The 21,281-nt window shown below is 22.3% G+C and overlaps 8 protein-coding genes across 8 annotated transcripts; 6 read left to right on the top strand and 2 right to left on the bottom strand.

The window, feature by feature from the left end:
• Positions 1-91: 91 nt before the first annotated feature.
• Positions 92-2,157, top strand: DDB_G0271014 (hypothetical protein; the record flags this gene model as incomplete). The annotated part of the gene is made up of 4 exons (XM_641402.1): positions 92-559; positions 628-719; positions 810-1,689; positions 1,810-2,157. The coding sequence occupies 4 exons, from the start codon at positions 92-94 to the stop codon at positions 2,155-2,157; spliced, it is 1,788 nt and encodes a 595-aa protein (XP_646494.1).
• Positions 2,158-2,312: 155 nt separating this feature from the next.
• DDB_G0270044 (hypothetical protein) lies at positions 2,313-3,692 on the bottom strand (the record flags this gene model as incomplete). Its single annotated transcript, XM_641403.1, has 2 exons — positions 2,313-2,861; positions 2,988-3,692. The coding sequence occupies 2 exons, from the start codon at positions 3,690-3,692 to the stop codon at positions 2,313-2,315; spliced, it is 1,254 nt and encodes a 417-aa protein (XP_646495.1).
• A 728-nt stretch (positions 3,693-4,420) lies between these two features.
• On the top strand, positions 4,421-6,226 carry DDB_G0270046 (hypothetical protein; the record flags this gene model as incomplete). Its single annotated transcript, XM_641404.1, has 1 exon — positions 4,421-6,226. The coding sequence occupies one exon, from the start codon at positions 4,421-4,423 to the stop codon at positions 6,224-6,226; it is 1,806 nt and encodes a 601-aa protein (XP_646496.1).
• A 479-nt stretch (positions 6,227-6,705) lies between these two features.
• On the top strand, positions 6,706-7,540 carry DDB_G0270714 (phytanoyl-CoA dioxygenase family protein; the record flags this gene model as incomplete). Its single annotated transcript, XM_002649156.1, has 2 exons — positions 6,706-6,781; positions 6,984-7,540. 2 exons carry the CDS (start codon positions 6,706-6,708, stop codon positions 7,538-7,540), a joined length of 633 nt encoding a protein of 210 aa, XP_002649202.1.
• A 586-nt stretch (positions 7,541-8,126) lies between these two features.
• DDB_G0270718 (EGF-like domain-containing protein) lies at positions 8,127-12,977 on the top strand (the record flags this gene model as incomplete). Its single annotated transcript, XM_002649157.1, has 7 exons — positions 8,127-8,556; positions 8,758-9,042; positions 9,125-9,427; positions 9,516-9,839; positions 9,995-10,357; positions 10,399-10,755; positions 10,840-12,977. The coding sequence occupies 7 exons, from the start codon at positions 8,127-8,129 to the stop codon at positions 12,975-12,977; spliced, it is 4,200 nt and encodes a 1,399-aa protein (XP_002649203.1).
• A 363-nt stretch (positions 12,978-13,340) lies between these two features.
• On the top strand, positions 13,341-14,906 carry DDB_G0270048 (hypothetical protein; the record flags this gene model as incomplete). The annotated part of the gene is made up of 1 exon (XM_641409.1): positions 13,341-14,906. One exon carries the CDS (start codon positions 13,341-13,343, stop codon positions 14,904-14,906), a length of 1,566 nt encoding a protein of 521 aa, XP_646501.1.
• An 868-nt stretch (positions 14,907-15,774) lies between these two features.
• On the top strand, positions 15,775-16,642 carry DDB_G0270050 (hypothetical protein; the record flags this gene model as incomplete). The annotated part of the gene is made up of 3 exons (XM_641410.1): positions 15,775-15,850; positions 15,970-16,316; positions 16,403-16,642. 3 exons carry the CDS (start codon positions 15,775-15,777, stop codon positions 16,640-16,642), a joined length of 663 nt encoding a protein of 220 aa, XP_646502.1.
• A 454-nt stretch (positions 16,643-17,096) lies between these two features.
• Positions 17,097-21,224, bottom strand: DDB_G0270052 (hypothetical protein; the record flags this gene model as incomplete). The annotated part of the gene is made up of 1 exon (XM_641411.2): positions 17,097-21,224. One exon carries the CDS (start codon positions 21,222-21,224, stop codon positions 17,097-17,099), a length of 4,128 nt encoding a protein of 1,375 aa, XP_646503.2.
• Positions 21,225-21,281: the final 57 nt, after the last annotated feature.

Below are 21,281 nucleotides of genomic sequence, written 5' to 3' on the forward strand. Positions count from 1 at the left end.
AAAAAAAAAAAAAAAAAAAAAAAAATCGCATTTTCATTAATTAAAAAAAAAAAAAAAAGCCCAATAATTATAGTTTTTATATATATATATAATGAACAATGAAAACATAGAATCAATGGATATTGAGCCTCCACCACCACCACCTTCACCACCACTTACAACAATAACATCATCATCATCGTCATTATCATTATCTTCATCATCATCAAACTTTAACAAAGAAGAATTAAAACTTTGGGTTGGTAGTTTACCAGATGAAGTAACAGAGTTAGAATTAAGAGAATTCTTTTCAAAATATTCAATTAACGAAATTAAATTAACAGAGAATTCAAGTATACAAAAACAAAATGCATTTGTAACATTTTTCGATAAAGAATCAGCAAATAGAGCACGTGAAGAATTATCTCAACAATTATTTAAAAATCAAAGATTAAAAATCAATTGGGCAAGTGTAAAACCACAAAAATATTCTGATATGCCTGTAATAACAACAACAACAACGCCAACACCAACAACACCACCATTAACAGCAACAGCAATAGCAATACCAACAACAACAGTATCAACACCACCTCATCATATTTCACAATTACATACGAAAACAATTCATATGGACCCATATAATAGTTTGAGTCATTATGGTACGGGTATTCATCATCATTATACTCATCCACAACCACCACAAACATTTTCAACTGGTTATCATTCAGTTTATTATGGTAATAAAGAAACTAGTGGTAAAGATAGTACTGAAACTAATAACTCCTCTGTAAATAATAAAGCATACCCACCAACACCACCAACCACAGTTTACCACCACCACCACCACCACCACCACCACAAATGACAACAACATCAACAACAACTGTTGTATCAACACCACCACCACCTCATACACATCCACATACACATACACATCCACACCCACACCCACATCCTCATTCATACCCTTACACTCATCAACATCATCCTCCCCCTCCTATTCCTATGCCCATTCCTATTCCTCTTCATCACCATCCACATCATCCACATCATCCTCATCACCCTTCACCACCACCACCACCACCACCGCCACATTCATCACTTCATCATCATAGTAGTCATCATAGTAATCATCATCCAAAAATAATAAGTGATAATGATCCATATGTAAATAAAAAATTATTTTTGGGATCACTTGGTGATGAACCTGAAGAAGAAGTGCGTTATAGGTTTAGTAGATTTGGTGAGATCGATTGTTTCGATTTAACAAGTAAAGGTGTCGCATTTGTTCGTTATTTAAAGACTGAGAGTGCAATTATTGCAAAAAGAGAATTGGGATATAGATATAAGATACAATACGATAAAAGAGAACCAAGAGATCATTATCATTTCGATCCAAATGGACCATCTTCGTTCATTAGTGGTGGTGCTAGTCAATATTATGGTCCTGATTATTATTCTAAACAACAACAACAACCACAACAACAACCACAACAACCACCACTTTCATCTTCGACTTCGTCATCATTGTCATCATCTTCTTCACATCCAACACCACCACAACCATTACCATTACCATTACCACCATTACCACCAACGTCATCATCTTCCTTATCTACATTTTATAATGAACCTTTATCAACAGAGGAATATAATCAATTTTTATTATTTTTAGAAAAATTACAACCAACTAGATCATTAATTAAAGTTTGTATATTCAAAAATAGTTTTAAATTATTATTATCATCATCATTATTATTATTATTATAATTATTATCATCATAAATCCTAATATATATATGTACAACCCCACACATTCAAATATAGGAATCAAAAGATTGGTTTATTTTACATTTAAAGAGTGGTAAACCAATAATTCAATTAATGAGCAAATATATTAATAATCAATTAACATTGACAACCGTTCAAAATAAGATTGAAATCATCTATTTAATCAATGATATTCTTTATTTTGGTGCATCAAGAAGGGGAAGTGAACAAAGTGATCAAATCTCTGATTTATTTGAACCATTTCTACCAATTATTATTACTTCTTTCTCTAAAGAACCAATTCAAGTTCAACAAAAATTATTTCATGTATTGGATATTTGGGATTCAAGATATTTTTATCCTTATAAAGTTATTCAACATTTTAAAAATTTATTAAATAAATAAAATAAAAATAAAAATAATAATAATAATATCTTTACCATTATCATTTGTATTTGATTTTAAATTTTTTTATTTTTATTTTTATTTTTATTTTATTTATTACTATTAAAATAATTTATATGTATTGTTTTTTTTTTTATTTCTTTTTTTTTTTTTTTTTATAAATATGATACTGTTAGTGGTACATCATTGGTATGACCCATTGATACAACACTATCTAACATCATTGTATATAAATATAAAATTTTTTCTACTGATTCAGGACTTTTAGCCCAAATTGATTCCTCGTTTGAATCAATTTCTAATACCAATTGATAAGTACCATTTGGGAATTCTAAATTTGTACGACCTTCTTTACAACCTACAATACTATCTTTTGATAAAGCTAAATCAATTGGACAATCATTGAAACCAATTGATGGTAATAATTCAGTCTTTAAACGTGTTAAAGCCTCTTTTAATAATAAACATTTTCTTACATTATCACCATTTTCATTAACGCTATTATTATTACTATTATTATTATTATCTTCATTTGTATTGATCCAATTTGTAAATTCTTTATTTTTATCATTACCAACTGTCGTTATAAAAATTTTATCAAAATCACAATCTGCTTTAACTTTACCAGTTGTTAATAATCTATCTAATGTTGAATGAATACTTTCAAAAGAAAATGTAAATTCGCTTGATAATTTAATTGGTGTCTAAATTAATTATTATTATTATTATTTTTATAATTAGGATAAATTAATAAAAGTTTTTTTTTTTTTTTTTTTTTTTTTTTTTTTTTACTTTATAATATTAAATTTAATATTATTATAATTATTTACTTTAATTTTTAAAATGAATGATGGTTCATTATCTTTATTTTGTGGTTCAATTCTTTCAACGATTGTACTAATCCATTGATTTTTATAAAGTATATGAATTGGACCAATTGAAGTATCGTCATCAGTTAATACTGGGAAATCTCTTTCATCTCCATTATCATCAGTTCTAAAGAGTTTATTTTCTTTTTCTTTTTCTTTTTCTAATCTTTCCTTTTCTATTTGTTCTTCTTGTTTTTGCTCTGTTACATATTGATCTTTAGCTGAAATCATCTCTTTAATTAATTGTTTTCTACTTGCTGATAATGGTAAATTTAAATCTAATTTATATTGTGATTGTGGTGTTGAAGTTGGCTGTTTTTGTTTTTGTTGTTGTAATAAAATTGCTCTTTCATCTTCATATTTAATTGGTTTAATTAGTGATGATTCTATTCTTTTTCCAACTAATTTACAACTTAAAACACACCAACATTTTGGTTTTGGTGGTATTGAAGTGGTTGGTATATCTAAAATATTTGGAGTTGCTGTTGATGGTGATGATGTTATTGGTGGTGGTGTTTGTTGTTTATTCTTTGGGTCAACTTCTTCATCCAAGTGTGGTGAGGTTGATGTACTACTAAAATCTCTTTTTGTATTGATTGTATTATTAAAAAATTTATTTGAATTAATTTTTAATTTTCTAATTTTTATTATGTTATTACTAATCATTTTATATAAATGTATATATTGTTTTATTTACAAATATCAAATATCAAAAAAAAAAAAAAATTATGAAAAAAAGAAAAGTTTTTTTTTTTAAAATTGAATTTTTTTTTTTTTTTTTTTTTTTTTTTTTTTTTTAAAAAAATAAAAATTATGTATTTGTTTCTTATTTACACCCTTATTTGAAACATTTTTTTTATATTTTTTTTATTTTTTTATTTTTTTTTTTTATTTTTTTTTTATATTTACTTTATAATATAAAAATTGTTGTTATATTCAAAAAAAAATTATTTGCACTATAATTGGAAAAAAAAAAATGAAAATTAAAAAAAAAAAAAAACAAATAATTAATTAATTTAATAAATTTTTTTTTTTTTTTTCTTTTTTTATTATAATCATTAAAATAGAAAAATATATATTTTTGATTTATTAGATATATTGTATCTAAAATGTGTGCCATAAATCTTTTTTTTTTTTTATTTTAATTTTCATTTTTTTTTTAATTTTTTTTTTTAATTTATACATTTGTTATTTCTAGGAAATCAAAATAATTTAATATTTAAATCATAGTTTAAAAAAAATAAAAAAATAAAAAACATTTTTTTAAAAAATTTTCAAAACTAACAAATAATTAATTCCCACAGCAACATTATTACTTAATTCAGTAAGGGATCTTTTTTTTTTTTACACACAATTTTTAAAAAAAAAAAAAAAAAAAAAAAAAAAAAAAAAAAATGAGTTTTTCACAAAAAAAAAAAATTCACTCACTCCTCCAAAAATCAAACCAACAAACATTCAATGATAATATTTTAAATAATGACAACAACAACTACAACAACAACTACAACATTGAAAATGGTATTGGTTTAATAGATGTATCATCATTTACAAATCTCTCAACTCCATTCTTAACATTTAAAAAAGATGCATTTTCAATTCCACCATCCGTATCTCCACCATTGTCACCAAGTCTTTCATTTGTTATTGCACCAACTCCGATTATTGCCTCTCCAATTGCTTTGTTGTCTTCATCGGTATCAAGTACACCATCTACCTCTCCATTTGCTTCTCCAATTAAACACTTTCAAGATCCTACTGATTCTAATTTAAATTATAACAATAATAATAATAATAATAACAACAACAATAATAACAACAACAACAACGATAATAATAATAATTATAATAATAATAATAGTGGTACCTTTAGCTTTTATGATAGCATAAATAACAACAATAATACTCAAGGATATTATTATTCTAATGGTTCATCATTATCATTATCATCGTCTTCATCATTATCATCTCAAAACTCTGGATACAGTGTTGAATCATTCTATTCACCATCAAATTCATACTCTCCTTTTGATGATAGTATTCTCTCCCCTTCTTTGTGCTTAATTTCTCAATCTCCATCTCAGTTTTTATCATCTCATTCACCATTTCAATCATTTTCACCACCACCAACACCATCACCATGTACTATTCATAATAACTTTAACAACAGCAACATTAATAAACAATCAAATAATAATAATAATAATAATAATAATAATAATAATAATAATAATAATAATAATAATAATAATAATAATAATAATAATAGTAGTAATTTAATAACATCACCACCACCAAGTTCATTACCACATCAACAATGTCCAATTCAAGAGAATATTCGTAATGTAATTAATTATTTAGGATGTTGTTATAGATTTGGAAAAGTTGAAAAGAGTACATTGGTAAAGTATTTGGATTTAGCATTCAATGATTTTGGTGTATCTGCCGAGTATTTCGCAAAGAGATCATTGGAAAAGGATGCAATCATTCCAGACGTTTATTGTAAAATGATGGATATGAACATTGATAATTTATTGAATGAATTGGTAAACTTTGGTTCAAAGAGACATTTCTATTCATTTGCAAGAAAGTATTCATGTCTCGATTCAAGAAGTTACTTTGATGATTATATCGAAGGTACAATCATTAAACAAATCTTGATCGAAATTAAAACCACAACCGATACTGGTACTTTATTGGTAGATAATGAAAAATTTAATGAAATCTATTCAGATGGTTTAATTTGTTTCAATGATAGCGAATTGTTAAACTCAAAAGGTTTCATTCCATCAGAAGCTTTACCATCGAATCATATCACCGAGAATGTTCTCTCAAAGAAGGATTCAAAAGCTGCCATCAACTATTTCAATTATTTAATTCATGGTTCGGTAAAATTAATCATTGGTAGAATTGAATATACTTGTGTTGGTTCTGTTGATATCCTTCCAAATAGAAAGTTATGTGGTAGTTTAAAAAATAAATTCTTAAATGCCTATGCAATTCATCAACAATTGACTCAACAACAACAACAACAACAACAACAACAACAACAACAACAACAACAACAACAACAACAACAACAAAAACAACAAATTGGTAAAGAATTTACTTCTAAAATGTATGCTCTCAAAACTATGATAATGACTGCTTTTTATTATCACCTTTATCATTTCAGTTCATCCAATTTTGTATTACACAAATAATTATTTTCACAGTTTATAAAAAAAAAAGAAAAAAAGAAAAAAGAAAAAAAAAAAAAAAACAAAAATAATATGTATAAATATATAAATAAATATATTTATATCTACAAAAAAAAAAAAAAAATAACCACATAAAAAGAAAAACGTGATTAAAAAAAAAAAAAAAAAATTTTAAAAATATATATCTACAAAAATTAATTTTGACTAATAACCTAATTGTTATTGTCCGACTGTTTAAAAAATAAAAAGATAAAAAATAAAAGATTTCTATAACTATTTATTTCAAAAGAAAGATTAACAAGTTATTAAAATATATTAATTAGACCATCTATTTGTATAGATTAAAAAAATGAAATAATAATTGTTAAATTTATTTATTAATAATTTTTTTATTTTTTTTATTTTTTTTTTTCTAAAAATTTTATTAATTTATAACCTTTAAAATAAATATTTTTTAAATAATTATATTTCATTAATTAAAAATGGATAAAAGTTTAGCAGAAAAAATAAAAAATGTGGATATTACCCCAAAAGAAATTTCCCATTTTAAAACAAAGGGTTTTATTCAAATAGATGATGTTTTTGATGTTAATTTAGTAGATCAAAAGTTGAAACACTTTTCGATGGAAAATTTCCAACTAATATATGGCCAGATGGTACTTAATTTTTTTAAAAAAAAAAAAAAAAAAAAAAAAAAAAAAAAAAAAAAAATTTTTTTAATAATTATATTAGTAACCTTTCTTTATTAAATAAATTTTAGAATGGAATTATCGTAAAGGGTTATCAGTTGAAAATTCAACAAGAGAAATTGTTAATATTTGGAAGTGTGATCCATTTTTTGCTAAAATTATATTTAATGAAAATATTGGAAAAATGATTTGCGATTTAATGGGATGGTCAGGATGTCGTTTAGCACAAGACGAGTTATTTTGGAAACCACATTTAGGTGGTAGTGTAGGGTATCATCAAGATGGACCATATTTAGATTTTTTACCAGCTGAAACTATTGCAATATGGGTACCATTAAATGATGTTTCAATTGAAAATGGTACACTAGAATATGCAACTGGAAGTCATAATTGGAAAACTCCAAGTGGTATAATAGATGATTTTCATAATCCATTAAAATTTAAACTAAAAATGGAGGATGCTGCCATGATTGAAGGAATTGAAAAACCAGATATTCATGTGGTAACTTTGAAAAGAGGTGGAGTATCATTTCATCATGGTAAATTATGGCATGGTTCTTCAAAGAATCCAAGTTCTACCAAAGAGATGTGCTTTTCATTTCATACCAGAAAATTGTGTATTCAATGATAATACTGGTTATTTTTATGGTCATTATAAATTCTTTGACAGTAATAGAGTTGAAGAATCATTCTTCCCAATTACTTATTCATCTTCAGGTAAAAGATCAAAGTGTTGTGATTATTTTTATTCTGATGATAGGATAATTAATAAATTTTAATTAAATATTGAAAGTATAAAAACTAAAAAAAAAAAAAAAAAAAAAAAAAAAAATAAATAAAAATTAAATGTTTAGACTGCAAATCAATAACATTTATAAATTTAATTTCTTGTTAATTTAATTTTCAGGATAAAAATATTATTTTAAATTTTTTTTTTCTGCCATATAAAAATCTCATTACGCAGCTCCCCTTAATTTTTTTAATCATAAAAAAAATTCTTTTTTTTATTTTAAGATTTTTTTTTTATTTTTTTTTTTTAAAATATAGAAAAAGTTGGCACGTGGTTTAGATTTTTATATACTGATTCTTTGAAATGGTTTTTTTTTTTTTTTTTATTTTTTTTTTTTATTGTTTTTTTAAAACAAAAACCTTCTTTTTTCACTTTTACTTTTACTTTTTTTTTATTTTTTTATTTTATTTTATTTTTTTTAAAGATGTCAAAAATATCAAATAAAATGAAAGCTTATGGGGGAATAGTATTCTTTTTTTTATTTATTTTTTTCAATAAAGTTAGTTGTCAATTGGTTAGAGATTCAATACCGAACCAATTGGATATAGAGAGTTTCTCACAACAACAAAGTTATTTATTTTATCAAGATACATCAAATTCAACAAAATGCTCTTATACTTTAAGGTTTATTGTAAAAGATAACGATAGTGGTACATTAAGTTTAAAAAAACTTTTTTCAACAGATAGCCCAAATATTTTATACTCGACAAAAACTTCGACATCAACGGTTTTAGTTGTTGAATTTAGTGGAATAATTCCTATTGGTTCCCACACTTCAAATTTAACGGCAATGTCATTATATCCACCAATTCGAATTGTCCAATCTGATTATAGTTTAACTTTAACTTGTTCATGTAATATTTTTTTGATATAAAAAAAAAAAAAAAAAAAAAAAAAAAAAAAAAAAAAAAAAAAAAAAAAATAATAATAATAATAATTTATTTATAAAAAATAATAATAATAATAATTATATAAAATATTAATATTTTATTTTTCTTCTTATAAAAATAAATATAAAATAAAAATAAATGATCAAAAAAAAATAAAAATTATAGTGGTTGATTCGTCAACATTAACAATAACAATTGATGATGTGATAAATTATGATACAAATATGGCATTTTATTCATCAATTAGAATTCATGGTATGGATTATCATAGATTTAATTCATTGGATTCTTTAGGTTCAGATATTTTTTTCCCATTCGCCAGAACTAATATATTTGGATATAATTGGGATCCTTTAATATTTGAAAATCAAAGAAATTCAATTTTTACAATTTCAATTGTAGTTTCAGGTGTAATAATAAATTTAAAAACAAAATCTTTTTATTTTAATGGTAAAAATCTATTTATCTTATTTATATTTAATATTATTGAAAAAAAAAAAAAAAAAAATTAATTAAATTATTATTATCATAGTTCCATATCCAACAGCTCAAATTTATTATTTTTTTCCACAAAACATTATATCTACCCCTTTTAATGAATTCGGATTTCATTATTCCCCAGTGCTTTCTACCACTAGTAACACACAAACAGCAAAACCATATCAACTATTATTATCACCTAATAAATTATATACTTTTTCAAAACCAATTTCTGGTAAAAAAGGTAGAATGTCTTTTATTGCAGCTTTTCAGAATTCATATGGGTTAAATAACTTTTCACTTATCAGTCCACTTGAAGATCAGCCAAGAATATCATTACCTCTGAATATAAAAGGTACGTACTTTAATAATAATAATAATAATAATAAAAATAATAATAATGATTATTAATATTATTAACTGGGAAAAAAAAACTTTTAAAGAATTTTATAATGGTTCATATGGAAATCCTCAACTTATTTTGTCGTTATATGGTTTTGGTTCTATAAATATACCAACTTTGATACCATTATTTCAAGTGACATTTACTGGTAGTTATTATAGATTTTTTGATAATCAATACAAGGTTGGAGTTGATAAACTTGATGCTGGTTGGCCATTTGGGTATATTAGTGGTAATCAAACAACCTATGTTCACTCTGTTGACTTTTTAAGACCAATAAACTATTCAGCACTATCTATCATATATAGATTTGGAAGTACTTTACCAAATGAATTTTTTTATCAATCTGTTGTAACCAACCTTGGTAAGTAAAATAACAATACTTTTTATTATTATTATTATTATTATTATTTAAACCTCTTGGTGATGAAATGCCATTATGATGATTATTATTATTATTATTATTATTAATTAAAAACACATAATAAATTATTTACATTTAATTAAATTATTTTATAGTAACGGAAACAACCCAACCAATTTTGGTCAGTTATAGCTTCAAACGTTTAAAAGGAAAGAATTCAAATTATTTATTCACAGCAAATATAATTTCAAAGAATGGAGTAAAGAGAATTATATTTGATGATATTGATTATGGTTTAAAAACATTAGTTTCAGGTTCAAATAAAAATGGTGTTTATGAAATTATATATACACCATCACAAAATTCATTCTCTGGGATAATTTCTTTTTTATGTTATGACATTTATGAAAATAATTTCTACTATTTCCAAGACCAAATTGTTTCTTATGAACCATTTTTAGTTTTTAAAGTTCCTGATTGTCTTTCAAATTGTAGTTATTTTTATTTAAAATTTAAAAGTATATATAAATATATTAATTATTTGTTTTTTTTAATTTAGATATAAGCGTGGATAGTTTTGATAACATCAGTTTCGCAAAGAATAATTTAAATTTATTAAATTCAGCAGGTTATAATACAATGTATTTAAATTCGAGTAAAATTGATCCTGATTCACAACTAGTACTAATTTTGATGGATCCAATTTCAAAATCATATCAAAGTGCTCAAGGTAATATTCTTTATGGTTCATTTCCAATTGTTTATGATTCAAATTTAAAATTATTTACATGTGATTTCATTGTACCAAAAAATAATTTATTTGGTGAAGTTTCGTACTATATTAAATTTACAAATGGTGTTTTGACAAGTAATGAATTAGGACCAAATACACCAAAATTATTAGTAAATGAAACATGTATGTATTTTTTTAATTTTTAAAAAATAAATAGTTTAAATTTTTATTTTTTTAACCTTTTTTTTTTTAATTAAATAAATTTAGATCTAGATAATCAAGGACCAATTTTTAGTTTATTAGTCCCGTTAAATAATGGAGTAATGGTTGATGATAATAGTAGGGAATATGGATATATTTTTAATATTACAGATGATCTTAATGGATTTAGTAGCGGTAGTATAACAGTAAAAGGTTCAATAGATAATTCAAAATATGTATTCAACTTTTCATTATCAGATGCAATGTATGGTAATAAATTTGAAAGTCAATATCAAATTTTAATTCCAGTTTCAAAACAATGTATATCACAAGTTTATATTATCACCAATGTAATTTTAAGAGATACAAATAATATTACATCAATTTATAATATTTATAGTAATAATCCAGACCCAACCATAACTCCATTTTTAAAATTTTATGATGATGGTATTGGATCAACATATTTAAATATAATTTGTAATCCTCCTATACCAATTGATGAAGATTATCAACAATTAGTTTCTTTCAAACATTCAATTACAAACTCAATTATTGATGTTGGTAAATTAAATAATTCAATTAGATTTGACTTTTCAATTGATACACCTAGAACAGGTATAAAAGATAATCAATTACCAATAGTTTATATAATTAGTGAAAAATTGGATAAAGTCGAATGCCTTTCAACTTTAGAACTAGTAGATAAAATATATGGAACTACAAATTACACATGTACAACTACATTACCAATTGGTTTTGGTTATCCTGGTATTTTGATTTTTTCAATTTATGGTTTTATAAATAATGCAGGTTATTTTTTTGGTTATCCAACAGATACAATTGCTAAATTTTTTCCATCATCATATTATGTCAATATAAACTACCTTGTTGATGAAGAACCAATTATTACATCGACTGATAATATTTTTTCAACTGGTGGTAATTTATTAATTTATGGTAAATCATTATCAAATACAAAACAAGTATCAATTTATTATTCTGAAACCAATGTACAAAGTACAATAGTTCAAGATGAAATATATGGATCAAGTGCAGTTTTAATCAATTCAATTTCGGAAACATCAAAACCATTTAAAATTCAAATAATTACAACTTCTGGTTTAAAATCAAATGAATATTGGGTAACTCCAATTTATTTTGAAACAACAACCCCAGTAATTCCAACTAATCCACCACAAAAATGTAGTGGTAATCCAGAATGTGGCGGTAAATCACAAGGTTACTGTTCACCAAATGGTTGTATTTGTTTTTCACCTTGGATTGGTACAAGCTGTCAATCAAAAGTTATAGTTGTACCACCACCAATTGTAAATCCAAATGAACCATCAACTAATATTATAACCAATTCAAGCAAAAGTGAAACATCATCGTTAGTTGGTGTAATTTCAATTGTTTCATTAAGAGAATTAGATCATAACAATAAAGTTATTAAAATTTTTAAATTTGAAAAATGGAATCAAACAAATTTAGAAAAGAATAAAAATATCTATTCAACAAGCATTAAATTTCAAGATAATAATAGTAATAACGATTGTTTTATAAATGTTGAAACTGAATGGTATGAAACATTAAGAAATATAACATTTGCAAATCAATTATTAGTAATGAATCCCTCAACATTAAAATATAATATAAACATTACAGCATATCCATTCCAATCGAAATTAAATACACTCCAATTAGTAATCAGAGCAAAACTAACTCAAAATGATTATAATGATGATATATGCTCAAATCAAGAATTTGGTAAAACAGTTGCAGATAATTCAGATTTTATTCAATTATCAGTAAAAGATCATTCGTTATATGGTAGATTTGTTAAAAGAGGTATCGTAGATGGTAGAATTACATCAATTGGTAATGTTAAACTTAATGATTTAGATGATGAATCAAATTATTATACATCAGATTCATTCGTTGGTATTGTAATTCCACAATACACAAATCTAATTCAACTAGATCCTGATTTTGGTTTATTGGTAGATAGTTCACCAACTGATTCAACATGTAAAAAAAGTGCATCACTTTCAAAAGAAGCAAAGATTGGTATAATCGTAGGTTGTATTGGTTTTGTAATTGTTGTTGTAATAGTTGTAACTTTATGTGTAAAATATAAATATCATATTAGAAATTTAAAATCTGTTATTAAAATGAATCAAATCAAAGCGAATAAAAATTAAAATATTATTTCTATCTTTTTTTTTTTCAAATAAATAAATATTATCTCCTTTTTTTTTTTTATTATTTTTATCTCTTTTTAGGTTTGAAAAAAAAAAAAAAAAAAATAATAATGTTATTTATCTTTTTTTTTTTCTTTTTTATCTCTTTTTTATCTCTTTTTTTATCTTATTTTTTTTAAAAAAAAAATAAATTTAACAATAAAAATAATTACTTTAAAAAACTTATTTTAACCAAAAAAAAAAAAAGAAAAAAATAAGAAAAAGATTTTTTGAGATAAAAATTTTTTTTTTTTTTTTTTGTGATGATTAATAATTTGAAGTTTTTTTTTTTATTTTTTTTTATATTTAATTCAAAAATTAATAATGGATAGTAATAGTAATAATAATAATAATATTAATAATGATATTAAACCAAATGAAAAATTGTTTTTTTCAGTATGGAGAAATATTTTTTTAAAAAATAATATATTTGTTCAATTAAATTTATTAAAAAGTTATAAAAAAGTTTCTATACAAACTTTGGAAAATTTAAAAAATCAAAAATATAAAAAATATATTGAAAAGATTGTTTATTATAGCGATGATAATATATTAGACGAAAATATTTTATTAGAATTCGATATTTTAAAAACTATTAAATTTATGCATCAAGGGTTTGAATTGATTTCTCCATCAGTTTTACCAATTGGTTTAAAAAAGTTAATATTCCCAATAAAGAGTAACTCTTTAATTCATAATTTTAAAGATAATGAAACATGTAGTTTTTCATTGTTCCCAAGTTCAGTTACTGATGTTAGAAATGTTTATGCAAAGGATCCAATTATTTCAATTCCTTCAAATATTAAAAGAATTCATTTTAGGAGTATTTCTCAAAATGCATTGAATAAAAGTGATTTTAATAGTGGTGGTTTTGGTGGTGTTGGTGGAAATTCAATAACAGAACTTGGATTTTATATTGATGAAAGTACAATTAAATTAAATTTTGGTATGATTCCATTTGGATTAATAAAAAGATTACATATGGAAACAATGTCATTAGATTTTAATAAATTACCAATATCATTAACACACTTGAAATTAGATATTAGAATGGAGATTGTAATAAATAATGTTTTGTATTTTTCATTTGGTAAACTTAAAAAACTTGAATTAATTTCAAAAAATAAAATTGAAATTCATAATAATATGTTTCCTGAATCTCTCACTCATTTAAAAATGGGGTCACCATCTATAAGATTAGGTCAAAAATCACTACCATCAGGTTTATTATTTTTAATGGTTACAGATACTATCCAAGGTATGAATAATAATAATTGGTTACCCCTATCATTGAAAACATTAATTGTAAAAGGCCATCCTAAAAGTGGTTGGTATGGTTACCAATTTAGTTCATTGATAATTCAACATGTTAATTTACCACCAAAACTTGTACATCTACAATTTGATGACAAAGGTTTTGGATATGGTGATAATCAAATACTTACACCTGGTTGCATCCCACGATCATTAACCTATTTAAATTTTGGTTCAAATTTTAATCAAGAAATTTACAAAGATGCACTTCCAAATTTAGTTGAAATCAATTTTGGTTCAAGATTTAATAGATATTTAGATCCAGGTGTACTTCCAATAAATTCATTGAAAAAATTAACTTTATCAACTGATTTCAATAAGAAACTTGAGATTGGTTCATTACCAGATTCAATAACTCATTTAACATTTGGTTATAATTATAATCAACCAATAATATCATTACCATCCTCATTAACTTGCTTAGAATTAAATTGTCCAAATTATTCTCATAAAATTGATACTTCAAATTTATTCCCACCTTGTCTATCAAAATTAGTTTTATCAAAAAATTTTAAACAAAATGATTTAATTTCAAGAGATTGTTTTTATTCTATTGATAAAGTTTTAATTGAATAAATACAAATATAATAATTTTAAATAATAAAAATCTTTTAATTTTGGGAATAAAAGGGGATGATTTTTTTTTTTAAAAAAATAAAAATAAATAAATATTCCCTCATTTTTCAAAATAAAAAGACAATTACGAAATCTATAATAATTCATATTTAAAATAAATAGAATTAAATGAAAAAAATAAAAAAAAAGTTCTTTATTACAAGACAAAAAGTAATAAAAAAAACTTTGTAAAGTTTTTTTTTTTTTTTTTGTTTTATCATACTTTTTTTTTTTTTTTTTTTTTTTAACCATTTTTCAATTTTTATTTATTTTAATATTATAAAAAGTTGGTATTATTTTCTTTTTTTTTGAAACGATAAATATCTATATTTAAAAAGTCAACCGTTTGATATTTTGAAAAAAAAAAAAAAAAATTAAAAAATTAAAAAATAAAAAAAAATTAAAAATAAAATATCTAAAAATACAAAGGAAAAAAAAAAAAAAAATAGATTAATTTCAAATAAAAAACATTAAATTTCCAACTTTTTTCAATCACGCTCGATCATTTCCTTTTTTTTCTTCATCAAATAATTTTAATTTTTTTAATTTTTTTAATTTTTTTAATTTTTTTAATTTTTTTAATTTTTTTTTTTTTTTCAGACTTTATCCTTTCATTTTTGTGTGAGCCCTGCATATTTTTGTAACTGCTATCAAATTTTCAAATTATGCGTTGAATTACCAAAAAAAATCTTTTTTTTTTTTTTTTTTTTTGACGTAAATATAAATAGTTTTTATTTTTAAACATTTCATTTTCCATAATTCATTAATAAAATATATTTATAAATAATTATAAAAACAACAAAAAAAAAAAAAAAAAAAAAAAAAAAAAATGGTTAAAGTCTTACCACTCATTTCTTTTATTTTAATCATATTAGCAGCTGTATGTACTATCATTGGTTTTTCAAGTATGTATTAATTTATTTGTCTTTATCTTTTTATTTTTAATTTTTTTTTTCTATTTTATTTTTTTTTTTTTTAATTTTTTTTTTTTTTTATTAATTTTTAAATCATTTTATTATTTAAGCTTATTGGTATCAAATAAAAATCGAGGGTGCTGATGGTGCAGTTATTGAAACTTATTATAAATATAATAAAGTTAATGTTATTGTTTCAATTGATGGAGATGAAGTATCAGGAACAACTGGATATGATGAAGTAGATGGAGAATTCTCAGCTCAATTAAAATTCTATAAAGCTGCCTTAGCTATGGATATTTTAGCCTTTGTCAATTTATTCTTTTCAGCATGCTACTTGGGTTTTGCATTATTCAAAGGAATTTCTCAAGCCAGTCAAACAAAATTTAAGAATTCATTAAATGGTGCAACTATATTTTTAATTATTGCTACATTTGTTGTATTAGGTTTACCAAAGGTATTTTTTCAATAATTTTTTTATTTTTTTATTTTTTTTTTTATTCATTTCGTAAATTAACAATTCATTTCTATTTTTTTTAAAAGGCTCGTAGAGAGGATTGTGAAGATTATGCTAATGACAGTAGTTATAATTACTCTGGTAGCCAAGTTAAAGATATTTGTAGTATCGGAATTAATAAAAAATTCATTGGTAGTGAAACTGAAGTTGATGGTTCAAAATATTCATGGGGACCAACAACTGCTTGGATTGCCATTGTAATTGGTCTTGGTCTCACATTCTTTAACAATGTCTTTGTTTACATTGCTCCAATTTTCAAAGACTAAAGAATTTTTTTTAAAAAAAAAAAAAAAAAACAAAAAAAATAAATTAACAACTTGCAAAAATAAACAAATATGTTTATTAGATTAAAAAAAAAAAAAAAAAAAAAAAAAAAAAATAATTCTACATGTTTCTTTTGTTTATTTAATAATTTTTAATTTAAAATCTAACTAGGACTAATAAGTAGAACAAGAATCGATGATATATTATTTTACAATTTGCAAAATATATTTATTAGATTAAAATAATAAAAAATATATTTATTAGACAAAAAAAAAAAAAATGAAAAAAAAAAAAATGAAAAAAAAAAAAATTTCTATATGTTTCTTATATTTATTTAATAATTTTATTATTTCAAATCCAACCAGAATCAATAAGTTGAACCATAGTCGTGATAATTTATTTATTTTTTTTTTTTTTTTTTTTTTTTTTTATTTTTTATTTTTTTTTAAAAAATCCTTAATTAACCCAATCCAAATCATATTTATATAATTTATTATTAGATAAAGATATTTTAAGGTGGTTTAATAAAATTGGATCGTTTTTAATGCTATTGATTTTGTTACTATTGTCATTATAAAAATATTTTAGAATATGAATATTATTGTTTTTGATTGCATGAGTGATTGAGTAATTTGTAATTTTAAATTGATTTGGATAATAAGAGATAACCAAGTTACATAAATGAGTAATACCTAAAACAAATGCACTTATAAATATATTATTATTATCATTAATATACTGATTTTTTAGTTCTTCTTCATCGTCCTGTTGTTGTTGTTGAAGAGTATCTTCTTGAAAAATTATTTTAAATAAATTTTGATATTCACTTTGATTAAAAAGTTTTGATAATACATTAGACTGAACCTTTGATTTTTCAATACTAATTAATTCATGTTCTTTAGTAGGATTATCAATTTCATCTATTTCAAATTGATGTAATAAATAATTATAAGTTTCTTTTAAAATTAATTTTTTAATATCAGATGGTGTTGAAGGATTAATTAATTTTTTATAATTATCTTGATTTTTAATCTTTAAGAAATGCGATTGTAAGAATTCTAAAAATCTAACTTCAAATAGTTTTTTTGATTGATTAAAAACCATTGATTGAAATTTAAAAGGCTTTTTTACTCTTTCGAAATAATTCTCTAAAAAGAATTTTGATTCTAAATAACTATCACAACTATTAACTAATTGAGGTGTTGAAGTAATAGTATTTAAAGATGAAATGGTGATTTCATAATTCTCTAAGATAAATTTAGAAATTTCAAAATTATTTTTAAATATTGATTCATCAAAAATTGCAGAATGAAATGCTGATTGGTAAAAATTAAATTCTATAAATCTTTGAATTTCATCTGTGTTCATTATTTTACAAGATAAACTTATTACTTTTGGAGAGAAATCAAAAGAGTTTATTAAAACAACGGGTTTAATAAATAGATCTTCTTGTTGTTTGATTTTAGTTGTTGTTAAAGGTTGTTCAGTTGGAGGCATTAAAGGTAACTTTCTAATAGATTCATCTCTTAACTTACTTGCTGATAATAGTGAAAATGCTGGTACTTGATATAAATAAGTTTTCAAAGGGAATGTTGAACCTATTGGTACTTTTTCACGTAGACAATCAATGTGATCTTGAATGATTTCAAATTGATCAAAGAATAAATCTACTCTTTTAATTAATAATAAATACTCTAATGTTAAATTCATAAATTCATGAAATTCATCAAGATAATGTGGGTATTCAATTATATTGATATAATTTAAAAATAATTGTGAAATTAACATTTCAATAATTTTATCGAATGAATTGATATAATCACCACTACCACCATTATTATTTTTACCAAATATAAAATCAAATGTAAATTTATCAGATTCAAAATAATCAATAATGTCATAAACAGTTGGATCAATTTGATACTCGATTGAACAATTATAATATCTTTCTTTTGATTTTGAAAAAGGTTCAGTTATTCTTGGTATTGATAAAATGAATTTTATAAATTTGGTATCTCTAATTTGTAGGTAATAGAATGAATGATATAAAGTGTGTTTAATTGGTACTGAATTACTTTGAAATAGTGTATTAATTTCTATAATTTGTTCTTTTGTTACTTTCTTTGATTGAATTAATTTTTCAAAAATAAATTTAATTATAAGAATCAATGATTCAAATGATTCGATTGGAATTGATTTTAATCGTTCAATTAATTTTATAATTATTGAATGTAATTCCTTTGCATTTGATTTTTCATCATGATAAATCGTTGTACTAAAAATATATCTTGGTGAATCATAAAATCTATCACCTTCACTATCACTAAAAGATATTACTTTATTTGAGTTGAATTGATTGGTAGTTTCCTCTTTTTTCTTATCAAAAATTGTACTATTTATTATTAATTCAAAAATTGGTAAATCTAATGATAAAGTTGATTCTATTAATAGATTTTTTATAATATCAACTTCCATATTTTCAATATTTAATTTAATATCTGAATAAATTTTTGAATTTTTGATTTGATTAATAATTTCATTTTGAAATAATTTAAATGAACTTTTTGAAAAGTTTTTAAAACCAATTTCATTAAAATATTCAATTAATTCTAATACTTTTGTTTCTGTTGTAGTTTTAGTTTCTGTTGTTGTTATTATTATTGTTTCTGTTGTTGCTGTACTTGAAATTAATTTTTCACCATCTTCTTCAAATATTACTCCTAAAGAATTTAAATATTTCAAATTATCAATATTAAAATTGATTACTGAATTATACCAAATGAAATTATATATGAGTTTCTTTAATTTCCCTGCACAACCACTACTACTGCCACTGCCATTGCTACTGCTGCCACTGCTACTGCTACTAGAATTTAATTTCGATTCACATAGATTTAAAAAGTATGATAATAATTCTACAGATTCAAATCTAAATGATAATATATTTTTTTTTTCAATTAAAAATGATTGAACAATCCATTTATCATTATTTTCAGAAATCCAATCTAAAATTGATTTTTCTTTAATTATAATAATATCATTATCCTTTTTTTTTAAAATCTCAAATAAAATTGGATTCCATTTACAATTCTCTAAATCTATTGGAAGTTGAGTTTTTAAACTACCATTCTCTTTTAATTCTAAAATTCTAAAAAATTCAATAAATTCACTATTATTATTATTATTATTATTATTATTATTATTATTATTATTATTATTATTATTATTATCATTATTATCATTGTTGTGTAGTTCTTTGATTGTTTTTTTATATTTTAGTGTGTATTCTAAATAAAAGTCAATTATTTGTTTATAAATAATTTCATCAGTTTTATTTGATTTTTGAGAACCTTTTGAAGATAATGATTTTTTTATTATTGTTTTTATAAATAATTTTTGTAGTTTTTTAATTGACTTCTCATTGTTATTATTTTTATCATTATCGTAATTAAAAATTATTTTATCATTATCATTATCTATACAATAATTATTATATATTTTTAATACTAATAGAAGTTCACCGATTGTGCTATTTATTGAAAGGTCTGGTAGTTTTCCATTTTCTTTTAAAACTATATCTAAATCAATTAATTTATTCCTTAATTCTATATCTTTAAATAATAAAAACATTGAGTACCCAATTTTAGTTATATCAATTTCAATAATTTCTTTATTATTATTATTATTATTATTATTATTATTATTATTATTATTATTATTATTATTATTATTATTATTATTATTATTATTATTATTATTACTTGATTTAAATCTCTTTAAAGGCTGTTCCTCTTCATTATTATTATTATTATTATTATTATTATTATTATTATTATTATTATTATTATTATAGTTTTTAAAATCAAAAACTGAAAATAAGGAAATTAGTTGGTTTTCAGTAAATTCATTAATTTTAGATTTTAATGCCAAGTTGATTGAATTCTTTTTTATTCTTTGAATTTCCATATTATAGATAATATTGTTTTTATCACTGTTGGTGTTGATGAGTTTTAATAAGATTTGAAGGATTTGTGGATCAGAATAAGTTGATATTGCATATTCTAAAGCTGATGGGTTAACTTTTAAAGAGTATTCTTGATTTCCTAATATTTCCAATGCATCAACACAATTACATTTGGTAGCTACATGTATTAAATCTACGATTTCAAATTCTATTCTTTTATTTTTTAATAATAATATTAAAATCTCTTTTAATATACCATTGTTATTATTATTAGTTGTTGTTGATGCTGTTGTTGTGGTTATTGTTGTTGTTGATGTAGTATTAACGAATTCAATTCTTGATTTTGACAATGCTGAAAAAAATGTAGTGATTGAATTTTTACTAATTTTAATATAATCATTGGATTCCAATTTACACTTTATTAATTGATAAAGGTTCTTTTTAATCATCCAATCTAAAGAATGAATATCTTTAAATTTTTTACGATTTTCTGGGTGAATGTTTTGTGGATCATCATATTCAATCCATTCTAAACAATGAATTTGTTTAAAAATTAAACTAAGCAAATATTTATTATGAAATATTTGCCAAAATAATCCTTCAATATAATTATCACCCATATTGTGATCAAAAAAAAAAAAAAAAAAAAAAAAACCAAAAAAAAAAAAAAAAAAAAA

The sequence above is a fragment of the Dictyostelium discoideum genome, assembly GCF_000004695.1.
Source record: "Dictyostelium discoideum AX4 chromosome 1 chromosome, whole genome shotgun sequence".
Classification (NCBI taxonomy): domain Eukaryota; phylum Evosea; class Eumycetozoa; order Dictyosteliales; family Dictyosteliaceae; genus Dictyostelium; species Dictyostelium discoideum.